Source organism: Meleagris gallopavo, chromosome Z (genome assembly GCF_000146605.3).
Source record: "Meleagris gallopavo isolate NT-WF06-2002-E0010 breed Aviagen turkey brand Nicholas breeding stock chromosome Z, Turkey_5.1, whole genome shotgun sequence".
Lineage (NCBI taxonomy): Eukaryota > Metazoa > Chordata > Aves > Galliformes > Phasianidae > Meleagris > Meleagris gallopavo.
Window position 1 is genome coordinate 48,256,457 of NC_015041.2, and position 14,675 is coordinate 48,271,131.

A 14,675-nucleotide genomic window follows, 5' to 3' on the forward strand; every position below is an offset into this window, starting at 1 on the left:
AAGACTTAAGATCTTTCTTGTTATGGCTGCTGGGAATTTCTTGATATTCATTCTGGACTCTCTTTCCAAGCTTGCAAATAATTTACCTTTTTTTCTTGTTTTCTCCTTCTTATCAAATCACCACATTACATGGATATTTCCCTTCCTCCCCTCTGTTATATATTTTTTTCAGTCTGACAGTGGTACTGTTGCTTGAAATCCTCTTGCTTCTAGGCAAATTCAGCCTGGGAAACAGGCTCCCCAGGGCAGTGGTCACGACACTGAGCTTGTCAGTTCAAGAAATGTTTCGACAATGTTCTCAGACATAGGGTTTGAATGTTGGGTAGTGCTGTGTGTATCCAGGGGTTGGAGCACTATAGAGGTGCTGCTAGATTGTGTAGGGATGGGGTCAGAAAAGCCAAGGCCTAGCTGGAACTGGACTTGGCAAGAGGTGCAAAGGAGGATAAGAAAGGTTTGTAGAGGTACATCAGCTGGAAGAGGAAAGTCCAGAAGGGCACACTCTCCATAGTAAACAATAAAGGCAGGCTGTTAACAATGAACAAGAAAAAGACTGAGGAATTCAACAATTTTTTTGCATCAGTCTTCATTAGCAACTTCTCTATACACAGCCCTTGAGTACTGAAGGTGGAAACCAGGGGAGCATTGCCCCTCCTGATTTAAGCAAAGATAAGGTTTGCGACTGCCTGAGGAACCTGAACATCCATAAGTTTGTGGGTCCCAATGAGATGCATCCCAAGTCCTGAGGGAATTGGCTGCCATAGTCATCAAGCTCGATTGTACCTGAATAGTCATGGCAGTCAGCTGAAATCCCTGTGACTGGAAAAAGGTAATATTGCACTCATTTTTACAAAAGATAGAAGGGATGACCCAGGGAAATACCAACCTGCCACCTTCAACTCAGTGCCCAAAAAGATCATGGAGCAGATACTCCTGGAAGCTTTGCTAAGGCACATGGACGAGAGGAGATGGTATGAGATAACCAGCATCAAGGGCAGATCTTGCCTGACAAACCTGGTAGCTTTTTTGATAATGGAACTGTGTCAGTGGACAAAAAGTCACTGAAGTCATCTATCTAGACTTCAGTAAGGCATTTGACACTGTTCTGTACAACCTCCTTCTCTTCGAATTGGAAAGATATGAGTTTAATGAATGGACTGTTTGATAGATGAGGAACTGGTTACAAAATCCTATCCAGAGGGTGAGTCAACAGCTCACTGTCTAGATGGAGACCAACGATAAGTGATGCCCTTCAGGGGTTAGTACTGGGACCAATGCTCTTCAACACCGTCATCAATGACATCAACAGTGGGATTGAGTGCATGATCAGAAAGTTTATGGATGACACCAAGCTGTGCGGTGCAGTTGACACATCTGAGGGACAGGAGTGGGCTCAAGCAGTGGGCCTAGGTAAAACTGATGAAGTTCATCAAATCCAAGTACAATGACTGCAACTGGGTTGTAGCAACCCTCACTGTCTGTATGAGCTGGGTGATGTAAGGATGGATCACAGCCCTGCTGAAAAGAGCCTGGCAGTACAGGTAAATGGTAGCTGGATATGAGGTAGCATGTGCCTTTGCAGTTGGCTCAGAAAGCCAAGCGTCCTCAGTACAGGAAAGACATGGAGCTGTTGGAGCACATCCAGATGAGGGCCACAAAAATGATCTAAGGGATGGAACACCTCCCCTGTGAGGACAGGCTGAGAGAGCTGGGGCTGTTTAATCTGGAGAACAGAAGGCTATGGGGAGACCCAGTAGAGACCTTCCAGTATCTAAAGGGGACTGTAAGAAAGAAGAGGACAGACTTTTTAGCTGGGTCTGTTGTGACAGGACAAGGAGAAATGGGGAGATTTAGACTGGATATAAGGAAATTTTTTACAATAAAAGTGGTGAGGCACTGGCACGTGTTGTCCAGAGAGGTGGTGAACGCCCCATCCCTGGAGACATATAAGATAGGCTGGATGGAGCTCTGAGCACCAGATGTAGGTGTCCCTGTTCATCATAGGGGAGTAGGACTAGATGGCCTTTAAGGGTCCCTTCCAAGTCAAAATATACTATGATTCTGTGAATCTGTGATCATTTGGTGTTCCTTTCAACTTTGTATATTCTATAATACTATGATACTTTTTGAGTTGAGAGCTGTCAGGTGCCTCAGCAAGATGTGGAAAGTAATGATTCCTACTTTAATTTTTTGGGGGAGTCTAGTTTTTTCCTTTGAGCGCTCTGTCCACTTTTCCTATAGAGAATGAAGTCCATCTTCTTGCTGTCTACAATATAACTAAATTGTGGTTACCATACTTTCTTCCTCCCTTTGTGAAGGTAGAGCAAAAGAAGAAATGGATGCTGTAGGCAACACAGGCATCCCTTGGATCTGTGGTCTGGATGATCAGTGGTGCACAGTCCTGGATGTGGGCTTTTTCCCCTGTCCAATCTCACATCTTCGTGGTTCAAGATTTCACATCAGGAAATCTTGTGGTTTTAGGAATCAGGCTCCTTACAAATGCTCTCAAGCAATGAAGGTTAATAATGTGTATGCAGAGCTAGAACTGAGCTAAGGGGTTTTAGGGTAAGACAAATGACATGTCTTCTCCTCCTTCAACCAGAGACTTCAACACTTTGCTGTGCCATAGGAAGCTGCTGCCACTCCTTGATTCTGACACAACTCCTTGGCCTGTGCCGCTTGTGATCTTCCTTGAGGGACTTTGTGTTGATCTAAAATCTTACAGGATGGATCTTTAGTGTGCACCACCCAGAACATCAGCACCCATTTTCTGTTCATGTAGCATTACAAAAAGCTCCATGTCCTGTGCAGCTCTTAGAGATGAAATAATAGATTTCATTGTTTCATTGCACCCAAATTAACATTAGAAGTCACCAGGTGAATCACTCAAAACAGGTCCTAATGCAAGGAGGGCTATTATGGAGAGCATGGATCTGTATTCGTCACAGGTGATTTATCTAACTATCAAGTTATTTTCTGCTTCCCATTTTAATACTAGCAATTATTTTAAAACCACCTCTCAGATTGCAGATCCTTTTTGTCATCTGGCAAGAAAAGGGGTTCTTGGCATTTTGGAAAGAGAGTTAAGGAATATGAATAGGTTGGAATTATACTTCAATGCTGTCTGCCAAAGAGAGGTATGGCACTCAATTAGCCTAGAAGTACTTTGATTTTTATTGGAAAAATTAGTATAAGAAGCACCTATCTCCTCTTTTAAACGAGAGAAATCAAAATGTTTAAATCAAATGGGAAGGCTTTAGAGACCATGTCTTGTGTAGAAATAGGTTCACAATGAATAAAACACGTGTGGGAACCAAAGGTGTGTGATGAGGCACCAGACTGCTCAAGTTCTGAGCATTACTTTTCAGCTGGTCGCACTTTATCAAGGAGCTGTCTGCCAGGAGCAGGCAGGGAGCAGCCAGGCTCACCTCACTAAGTCTGCTGCAGCCCCACGTCCTCAATCATCAGACAGCTCTGCTCAGAGGCAGGTTTCACTTCTGGCATCATGCCCTCCAAGTCCAGACAGAGCTTGTGTCCATGAAGAATTAAACAGGAAGGTATTGGTGAGGTTTGTATGCCTGCCATCAGGTCAACTTATGTGGCTGGAAGGATTTTGGTCTTCCTAGGTCAAGCACTGCTTGCCTTGCACTTTTCCATTTCTGTGCAGCTCTTCAGCTGGATTGGTTTCTGCTGCCCCAAGTGGGTTCAGGTTCATTGGCAAACAAAAGGCAGGGGCTAATGGCCCTTTGTCCCTGTATGGACAGGTGGCTGTCACTGAAACATTCCAGCTTTAGGGTAGTAGTGCAATAACAATGAACACGAGATCCAGCCTTGCTCTTTCTCCCTGCATTGGGCAGTAGAAGAGAGGTGGGATAACAACAATTGTGTCAACTCTCTTGCCAGCTGGAGGGAGATTTCTGTGGGCCAGGCGGTGCCAAGGCGTGAGTAGAGCACAAAGATGCCTCAGTGTGCAAGAGGCATGGTCTGCGCGGGTGCAGAATCCTAAGTCCCCATCTCCAGGCTGTGTAGGAAGACCGTGCATGGATATCTTGCCGTGTAGGGAGGTCTGGCTCTTTGCCTAGCAATCATCTCTCCTTTCAGGGAGATGGTCACACACCAGGGCAGAAATGCTGAAGCTTGAACTCATATAGCTCTGAGGAAAGGAAGTGCTTTTGCACGTGGGCAGTGAATTTTCACAGCTGACATCATTAGGATAAAGGCTTTGTGTGATGGTGCACTACCCAGCCCCCTTTCAGCAGGACAAAGGCTGGTATTTTAAAGGGGAACATCATTCAGCAAGTTTAGAGCATTGCTGGGACAGTAAAAAAAATAAATAAATCTCTATATCTCTGAAGGTGAGAAACAGGGAGGAAATGAAGGATTAATCTAAAGTAAACTCAGAACAAATCATCCAGCACAAGAACAAATAATAAGTCTGACCTACTCTAAGAAATCCTCTCTCTTATCCATGCTCCTGAAGAAGAAACTATTTGCTTGGCTGGCAGACGCTCTCCCTCCCTTCTTGCACACTTCACTGGCATTTATTTCCTTCTCAATTTATTGTAACTCAGTCCAAAAAACATATTCCATGCAAAGTGATCAGTGTTCACATCTATCTCTGAATTAGCCACAGGTTTGTCAAGGCTGTAAATCATATACTATTTTTCTAACATGAAGCCAGACTTCCATTTTTCCTCCTTTTTTTGGGATTGACATTCCCACTGGAGTTGGCATTCCCACTGGATGCCTAAATGAGCTTTCTAACTAGAAGGACAGATGGACACAAGCAGTTTAATTTGGAGTAGAATGTTTTGATAGAGGTGGTATGCACTCAAAAAGGAGATGCCTAGGAATTCAGGGAGCCACTTTACCTCTTCGTTTCTTTTTTTCTTCTTTTTTCTGTCTTGCTCTGCTTGGTCATTTCTTTCCCTCTGAAATACCCACATCTGGCTATTTGAAGGATGTGTGCTACAAAGGAGCCTTGATGCCAGGTTGGACCCCTACAACATTGCTGCAAAGCAGAGAATCATAAAGTCCTGCCGGACTAGCCTTAACGAGGCAGTCCCACTTCATGTTGGTGAACAAATTATAAATCAACCAGTCTAGTGATCTGATGACCTGTTTCTGCACTTGCTGAATAGCTGAGAACAGGGAAGCACCTCCAGTAGGAACCTCTCATCTGGGGCATCTGTCTTTTAGATGAATTGGAGGCTAGAGATGATCTACAAATTTGAAAGGAATTAGATGTCTTGGTTGGACTAAACATTAGGCTATAGGCGGTTAAAATTAGATAGACTCTTGTCCCCAAAAAGGATAGTTTTCATTCAGAAAAGGGAAAGGAACTATAAGACATATAGAGATGAAACTGATTATAAAAAGCTCTAAGGAGAAAGAAAAATTAATTAGTAAACTAAATTCTTGCCAGTGTTTTGTTATTTACTTCTGGTGGTGCCTTTTTATTGAGTAAGATAACTTTCTTCTTCTTGTTAATGAAATACAAGCAAATCCTTCTGAACTCTTTGTCTTGCTTAGGCAAAGGAGCACTGAACATCAGAATACACTCCTTTGTGCCAGGAAACCTAGTGTGATAAATGAGCCTGTTGGATAAAGGTTAATTACTACCCACAGAGTACAATATTATATTGATGAAATTGTAGATGAGAAAATTAGAACAAGCACATTATGCCAGAGCTGAACGTTTTATGACGTTATTCTGTTATGGTTTTTTTCACTTTCAGTTTTAGGAAGAGACATGTTAGGTATGTAAAATACCAGAGAATTCTCCAGTAGATCACCAATCCATGAAATGGGATTTGCCTTTATGAGAATGGATTTATCAAAATGAAAATTTTCTGCAGTAGTATACTGATGTACATAAATCTCTGCAAATAGACCCCATGCTCTATGAGCTTCATGATGTCATCACAAGTTGATGCTTCTACCAGTGTTAGTATCTTCCTGCCTTTTCACATTGCTCCTGCATTTTGGGCATTTTGAAAAGATTCCATGAATGAAGTTTACTCTTGAAGTTCCTGCTCATTATCTTTCCATCTCATGTATGTCATACTCACCAGGCCTCACACTGATTTGCCACTGCAAGCATTTGCAAAGGAGTAGTGGAAATTGCAGCTGCTGATTCTGCATTTGCTGTGTGCTCAGGTGTGGAGAGAGACTAAAAAAACTTGCTCTAAGAGCAGAAATCATATTCTATTTTACTAAGTGAGCACTTTCAGATATACAGCTCTGCCAGTCTAGGTGATTCAATGAACTTTGCCAGAGAAATGATTTGACAGCATTCCAAAAGATATGTTTTTGTGCTGCTGCTCAACTCCAGATTCTCACAGTCTAAAATAACATGCTTTTTTTTCCTGAAAAGCCTGCCAAGATGGTGCTGTTCTGTAAAGTACATAGCTATTGTGAGGCTGTGAAATATCCTTCTGAATCTGGCTTATGCAAGGTGTAGATAATGGTGGGAAAGCACCATAGTGGAGACTACTCATGAAAATGTGGCAGCTGGTGCGTGACACAACCAGCACTTGGTCTGGCTAGCAGCAGTAGACAGGACTGTTCTGTGACACTTTCAAAGAGTATGAGCAGGATTAGTGCTATTGAAAGCACCAGCTTGTGAATGGTTCCTAGCTTCAGTGCCTTCCTGTTAACCTCCAGTGTCCTCCTCCGAACATGGTTTGGTGTCAGAAAGACATAAAAACACATATAAAAATCTAGGCACTACAGATGGCAAAATTTCTGCAGTTTCCCTGTCTTATCATCTGTTGGAGGATGTATTCTTTCCCCTCACCGGTGTATGGCCCAACACTTTTCTGAGGTTTCTACAGCCCCACCTTTTTGGGGATGCTAGTCCTCAAGCTCTGCCTTTGACCACAGTAGGACCTGGCCAGGATCTGATGTGGGGCCAAATGTGTGTGGAGCAGACAAGCATGGATGCATAGTAACTCTCCCAAGAAACATCCACGTACAAACAAACCAAGGCAACATTACGAGTACCAAGAGGAGTTGAGCCATCTGGACTTCTATGTGGTCCAGCTTTGTGAAAGAGGCTGAGAGAAGCAGAAGCCTTCTATTTTTTTTCCTTCATTAGCATGTATCAGAGCCAAATCAGGCATAATTAACTTTGCTGCTTATGAGAACCAGCTATACAGTGTTGGTTTCATTTCACAGATTCTCTGCAGCATTTCAAGTATTCCCAGTGCTGCTGTCAGATGCATATAGAGCAGCGCTGAGATACTGATATGTTCTCACTACTGCTACTTTTGGAGAGAAAGTGATTTATCCATTCATATCACTGAACGGAACTTAGGGTTTAGTGTACTGGTAGTTTAGGTGAATTAAAGCCTCCTACAAACCCAGCTACGGCTCACAAGCTGGTGTTCTGGAGCTGAGCTCAGCACAAGCTCAAGTCCAAGAGATAGCTTTATCTAACATTTTAAGATGCGTTAATTAGCTCAAGAAAGTTCAAATCACATGTCTGAATCCTAGACTAGATGTGGTTGTAACTTTCTGTTGCTTAGAAGGGACTCAATCCCAGCTGCCAGTTGTGGGCAGAACAATAACAGCACCCAGCTTTGTGGTGGCTGGCCTGAATACACAGCCCTTTTGTTCTGATTGCACAACAGAGCGGCAGCTCTGGTCACCAGGCAGTTTAACTGGAGCAATGCTTATGGCATGACACTGAAAGACAAAGCTTATATCTAGTTTAATAAGAGAAGTCTTGAAATATGTTCAGAATAATGTCTGTATACCCCAATGCTGTAGCCATTTTTCTGTGCACATATTCTCACTCTGACCTCTGTAAGCTGATCTGAAACAAGGATGAAGGTTACTGGATCATTACATACTTGCAGGATCAGGGTCTTTGGATCCAGCATGTATCAGAACACAAGATAGAAGATAATGCAATTAGACGTGCTATGTCCAGGGCTGTGCCATATCCCAGCTGTGACTTTTATATTGCTAGTTCGTATAACTGTGTACAATGAATTTGTGCAAGTCCTCCTGCTGATAGTATTGTGATGTTACAAATCACAGTCTCACGGGTGAAAAACTTGATCCCACTATAAACTGATGTTCCAAGAGCATGACTTAAAACAAAAAGAAGAGCAAACTGACTGCATACTATAAGGTGTCAAATCAGATAACGCATAGTATGGAATTCTATGGAATTTTCTGTCTCCTTCCTGCAAAACTTTTCTCTTTTTTCTTTCCAGAATTTTGTCACCCCTCCCTGCCTGCTAGAGAACTTATTTCTGCAGAAAATCTGGCTTTGAAAACTGCAAGAGAGAAGAAACATTTTTCCTGTTTCTTCGTGAAATCATGTTCATGACTTCTTGTAATGAGTGCAATCGCAAAAGTAGAAGAGAGGGTAAAACATCCAAGAGATTTTGTGTGTCCTCATTCCTTGCTTTCAGATGTAAAGACACTCCTCCAAACTCCTGTCTTGGAACTTATTGCACAGAATGGAATAACAAGCTGCTTGGTTCAGGTCTAGTTTAATATCATTTTTTTACTCACAGGTGAAAAATTCATTTGAAGAAGTGCTTCATGTCTGGTGTGACTGCATTGTGCAAGAGAAGAGAGCAATCTGGCTGAGAGACAGGAAGAAAAGTTTATCACACCATCCAAAATGGCAAAAATCTTGTTTAGATAGGAAAAGATTGGCCTGGGCCTATTTCTCCTCAGGAGAATTTGCATGTGCTTGAGCAATGAGCAGGCCATGGCAAGTGAAACCAGGTCCAGAGATGGTAATAATGCATCCCACCTGTTTGAATGTGTTGGCACTTACTTTCTCACCTGTTTCATAATGATCCCATCTAGACAGGTCCTGAATTACCTGAATTATTTTGTTATTTAATGCTTGAATCAGGTACATTCGAGGTGAGGTGATTTGCACCCAACAAGCTCCAACAAAGAAGCTTTTGGTTATCACATTATAGGTTATGTCCTGCAATGCAGCCTCCTCACACAGTGTAAACAAGTAAATATCCCACCTAACTCCGCATGGTATATGATACATGTCTGGTTGTGCTCTGAAATGGCAACATGACTTGAAAAAGATACATATACTTGTACATGCATATCACCTGTAAGCCCATGACTGCACTCACTGAAAAGCAGTAGGGAAGAGATCACTCTGAGCAAAGAATTTTGCACATTAATCTGCATCTTCTTTATCCTTTCCAGGATAGTTATAGAATCATAGAATTATTAAGGTTGGAAAAGGCCTCTACCCAGCAGCCCAAAAGACCAACCATCAGCCCACCCCACCGTGCCTGGTAACCACATCCCTCAGTGCCACATCCACATGGTTCTTGAACACCTCCAGGGACGGTGATTCCACCACCTCCCTGGGCAGCCTGTGCCATTGCCTCATCACTCTTTCTGAGAAGAATTTTTTTCTAATATCCAACCTGAACCTCTCCTGGTGCAACTTGAGGCCATTATCTTTAGTCCTATCACTAGTTACTTGAGAGAATGCAAGCTGTTGGAAAGTACTTCCTCAGGAGTGTCTGATACTGTCTTGCTCTAGCAGTATCTATGTTCAGTAATCATCAGCATGAGTTGAAGTGAGGATGATAAAGCACAACACAAACTAGAAGTGAAAGTCTAGCTCCTCAGAAGGTGTTGTCTCTCAGAAGGGCAAGAGCTCAAGCATTTTGAAAATCTCTTCACTTGATTAAAAGTCCCAGTGGAGACTCATCCCCCTTCCTAGCAACTACGTTCCTTATAATAAGTCCCAAAATAAAGTGGAGAAAATAAAATCTATGGTGAAGGACAATGAGATTTACTGATGTGTGAGAAAAATATCTTGGTTTACATTATTCAACTTGCAGTCCATAAAGCATTGCTTTGCTGGTGCAAATCATATGAGAAAACCAAAAACCAAAAAACCAACCAACAACAACAACAAAAAAACCAACAAAAAACCAGCCAAGAGATGAGATGAAGCAGCAGAGAGAGAGCATATATAGCTGTAACTTTACACAGTAAATTTGTAGGAAGCACAGGTGTCACACTAGCCTACACAATGTGGATATGAATATGGTACCAGCCTAACTTCTATGCAGAAGAAACTTATCACTAGGAAAGCCCAAGGTGTTTTTAAAAAGGCAATTATTTTCCTATATTTAGAGGTGAGAAAGCTGAGACTTGGAAAAGTGAACCAAATTGCCCATGGTCAATAGCACAGAGCCTAAATCAAGCACTGGGCTTCTTGGGTCAGCACTAGGCTAATCATTTATAAAACTTCATTATTTCCTAATCAAACTGCGTCCACACTAGAGGGTGCTGCACAGCTTTTCTAAAGTCATTTCTAGTATTTCATTTATTTAAACAAGTGCTGAACTAAAGTTTAAGATTTGACTGTGCTTGATGGTGTGACAGAAAAGAGCAGGAGCTTTTTTTGGATAACTGCATGTGGGCATGCACTTCTGTTTGGGTGGATTAAGCTGACAAGCAGGAAAACAAACTCTCTTTTACATCTATGCATTTGCAAATGCGAATTCCTGGGAAAAACTGTACACATACTTGGGTATGTATGCAGATAAGTCCTTTTCTTTTTCCCAAACCAATTAAAAAGCATTATCCAGTAAACTCAAGAAAATTCAACTCAATCAAATCAACAAGTCTTAATCTGAAAATGATGTGAGATGAATTTGTATAGCTCAGGGATTCTAAGCATATGATATCAGGAATAGTAATGTTTGTAAACAGTCAAGGAATTGGGTGAGATTTTGCTCCTTCTTACAAAGGAACACATCCAGAGAAATGTTGTTGAAGTTCGTGGTGGCACTCATTCAAGGTTATAGAATTAGCATCATGATAACAGACGAGGGAGCTTCTGTCCTTTCTGAGAAACACACACATGCGCATCACAGATGTGCATACATACAGAGAGCATGAACACCAACACATCTCAGCTACTTTCTTTGGAATGTTATTCTTTTGGCCTAAGAGTGGGAAATCGATTTTGCTGTTGGGAATGCACAAGCCCAGAATAGACATTATAGAAGGAGGTAAAGGATAGTTTTCTCAATGGACAACTCAACAGGTCCTAAATCAGAAACACCAGTGAGAGACTCCATACCATGTGGGATGGAAATTGACATAAATTATGTTTTTTCCTAAGCTCTCTTCTGTACTAGAGTTAACTCATGTGAGCTCTAGCCAAATTAGCATGCATCTGTTATCTTTTTAAATATTAGGCTGCAGGTACTTGTGAGAAAGAAGACATTATTTGTACATAGGTCTGAGAAATGTACAATTCTGTGCTGCTTACTTCCTATTAAGGATCTTAGGCCCACAGACTGCCTAAGACATATTCGCTAAAAATTTATGCACAGTGATGTTATTTACATAGCATTTTTCATAAAGATTGTGGGAATACTGGATTACACTGGTGAGAACTTTTGATTGAGATGACAAGGAAGGCTGTCAATAACAATTAAGATACTACTGGTCACTTTTCAATATATTCCCCTCTAGCTGCTATTACATATCTTTTTAGATGACTGTATGGCAGAGGAACTTGCTATATCTGAGCCTGATCTTGCCCTGAAAGGCAACATGGCTTGGAAAGTACAGTACCCAGTGACCAGTGCTGAAATAAATGGTTGTGCAGCTTTCTGCAGAAAGGCAGCTTCTAGAACTGACCAAGAAGAGACCTGTAAAACAGAAAGCTCTCTGCTCAGCAGCCAGTCAGCACGTATGTGATTGCATCCATTTTGGGCTTTCCACCAATGTTCTCAACTTTCTGTGTTGAGTTCCCACCTCTGCAGCCCATGGAAACCCTGGTTTCTTTGCTGTCTTCTGGGAGGAGTCCCACTCTAGTTGCTCTGTGGCTCACTTTGCTGTGGCAGAAGCTCTACTGTCCTGTCTATTGGTTTTGGTGTTTTACGTCTGCCATAGAAATATTCAATTTCATGTTAGAATGGAAGCAGTGAGCAAATTAATGATGACAGAGCTGATGGCTTTGTCAGGAACTCTCTCAAGTTGTAAAATTCAGAGTAAACTGTTTCTATGTGGAGATAATCCCAGGTGTATGTACAAGGTTTGACATGCTTTTGTTCTCCAGCTTTGCATGTCTGATGTATTACTTACACCAGGTGGCTGCTTGGCAGGTCACAGCAGCCCTCTACCTTGCTGAATGCCCACTCTGCAGCAGTTGCTTCATATTCTGAATGCTTCCTGCTGGTGTACACAGCACATAGAGAGGTCTGGAGCACAAGGCTGGTAAGTGCTTCTGCAAGAGGTTGAAGTATCTAGTCAGGGCTCTGAGTTTACCCTGCAGTTTCAGCACCTCTACACTGGTGTTTCTACAACATAGTTCATCCTATAGAGTACAGGTAAAGGCAGCCATGTCCAAAACGTTGTGAATCATTCTGTTCTGGCATTGGATACTCATTATCAGTGTAACTCCTGCACCTTCTCCTCTAGCTCATAGGAGGTATGTTTCACTGATGTCAGAGGATATCGTAGTCCCTCTTTTCAAAAGCCAGACATGTGATCTGTCAGTGTGTATTCACATGCAAAGAATCAGCACTGGCCAAAAGAGATAACGCTGGCATTTCATCACATTTGTGGTGGCAGCTGGGCAACTCAGCTCCTTACATGCCCTCTGAAAGTGAGATTCTCAGGTCATGGGAGAATTACTCCATAGTAGGTAGTCAGATGGGCAGTTCTGCTTCACCCTCCACTGGCATTTGCAGGATGATGGCTCAGGGCTAGCCTAAGTTCCAACCTGCTATCAGTCTAGCCAAGTGCTATCTGGCACCGAAGCAATGAGAAGATCGTGTCCACACTCCTTGAAGTGCAGTACAGAACTCAGAACCAGAGCCTTGTGGCAGAACAGTTTTGGACATGGGAAGGACAGAAAGGGAGTATAAAGTCCCAGTAGAATGCTTTCTGTTTCATTCTGAGGAGCCTTTAATTGTTTTTTTGAAAGCTGCAATTTCTTTGAAGGTCTGCACTCAATGTGTTTGAAGGTCAGCCGGAAATACATCCTGAAGCCAAAAATCAATTTCCTCTTTTAAATACTGACTCTTCAACTCACCTGATTTTCTTGCTACACTGGTATTGCTCTATGTTTTTCTGTAGGACACTGAAAGAAGAAGGTCTTTTCTCTGTTTTGACCCTAAATAACTTCAGTTTTCAGACAAGATGTTCTAATTGCTACACTTGAAACTCCATGTTAGCATGAGAGACAATGGCCTCAAGTTATACCAGGGGAGGTTCAGATTGGGTGTTAGGAGGAGCTAATCAGAAAGTGTGATGTCGTGAAGTGGTGGAGTCACCATTCCTGGAGGTGTCAAGAACTGTGTGGATTTGTGGCAATGAGGGTTAGTGAGCATGGTGAGGATAGGTCGATGGCTGGTTTTGGTGATCCTAGAGGTCTTTTCCAGCCTTCATGATTCCATGATTCTATGATTCTATGATTTACCCTTCCTATCAGATGCTCTACTGTAGTCCTTACCATATAATTTTTATGTAGCAAAGAATCAGCATCTCATCTAGAAGACTTGACTAATCTCCCGTATTTTATGAAAGAGGAGGAATAGGTTCTGGGGGAACAAAGCACAGGGCAAGATCCCACTCATTCTTTCATACTCTGTGAAGAAAAAGACTCTGTCCCAGCTAAAATTAAGACATGACTTTTGAGTCATTTCTCCTACAACTACATAATTAAGCTAATGTTCATAAAATGGGGGCTTCCTCTTACACAGTATTTGAATTACAGTTCAGTGTGGTGACTCTGAGGGTTGTCCTCAGGGCACTGCTGCTCACCAGAGCAGCCAGCTGGTGATATTAGACCTTTAACATGGGAAATAGCAAAGTCTGGTGATGCTTGTATTTCAAAACCTGATGGACCACATGGGTGGGCTGCTCTATTTGCACGTTGCACTATTTATATTTTCTTGTGTTAAAAACCTAGGAAACTACATAGAAATATATATATAAATTGCACCACATGTTGCCAAGAGAGCTAGAAGTTTAGGGCTTGAGAGTTAAGTAATGCCAAAAACACTTGAGCTCCCTTGCGTGCGCACATTATGAGACAGTCTCAAGTTACAAGATCACATTACTCCCATTTCCACAGACAATACTAGGTGCTGTATGGTGGACAATAGCACGGTTCTATGTCATTTCTGCTACTGGGATGGAAAATGGGACAAAATGCAAAATGGAAGACTGTGAGGAAAAGGTAGGGTTTAGGAACATGTGTTTGCAGGACACAGTAGAGATGAAATGCCTTCAAAATGTGCAGTAATGTTTTGCGTAAGCATCCTTAAGGTATCTGCCTCTGAGCTATTCCTCCGTGCCTGGAGCTTTTCCCATTTATGCTGAAAAATGTAATTATGTCAGATGAGATTCACTAGCATGAGAGAAACAGGAGAGAAGGCGACAGAGTTGTAGTGACAAAACATGTTTTCTGTCTCACAGTGGTGTTCCAGAGGTGTGGGAAAGGGAAGAGATTTCATAATGCTAAATTGTAGAGCTATGTAACAGGTCAGCAGTTCTACTTGGCTTGTCCTCCACTTTGCTGTGGACTATCAAGCTCCATGCGTCCAGGCACTTTGCATGTTTATATTGTTTAGTCCAGGGAGCACAGTAAACCTACTGTCCCCAGATGTGTGTAGTGGTTTTGCTACACAGTAAAACAAAAA

At 42.2% G+C, this 14,675-nt stretch overlaps 1 protein-coding gene across 1 annotated transcript in view; it reads left to right on the forward strand.

Annotated features, from left to right (window-relative positions):
* The first annotated feature begins 1,271 nt into the window (after nt 1-1,271).
* Nucleotides 1,272-14,675, forward strand: part of FUT10 (fucosyltransferase 10) — a 38,082-nt gene continuing 24,678 nt past the window's right edge. The window contains exon 1 of the mRNA XM_010725974.3: nt 1,272-1,436. Within this exon, the coding sequence (XP_010724276.1) occupies nt 1,272-1,436 (165 nt within the window). The remainder of the gene's footprint in view (nt 1,437-14,675) is intronic.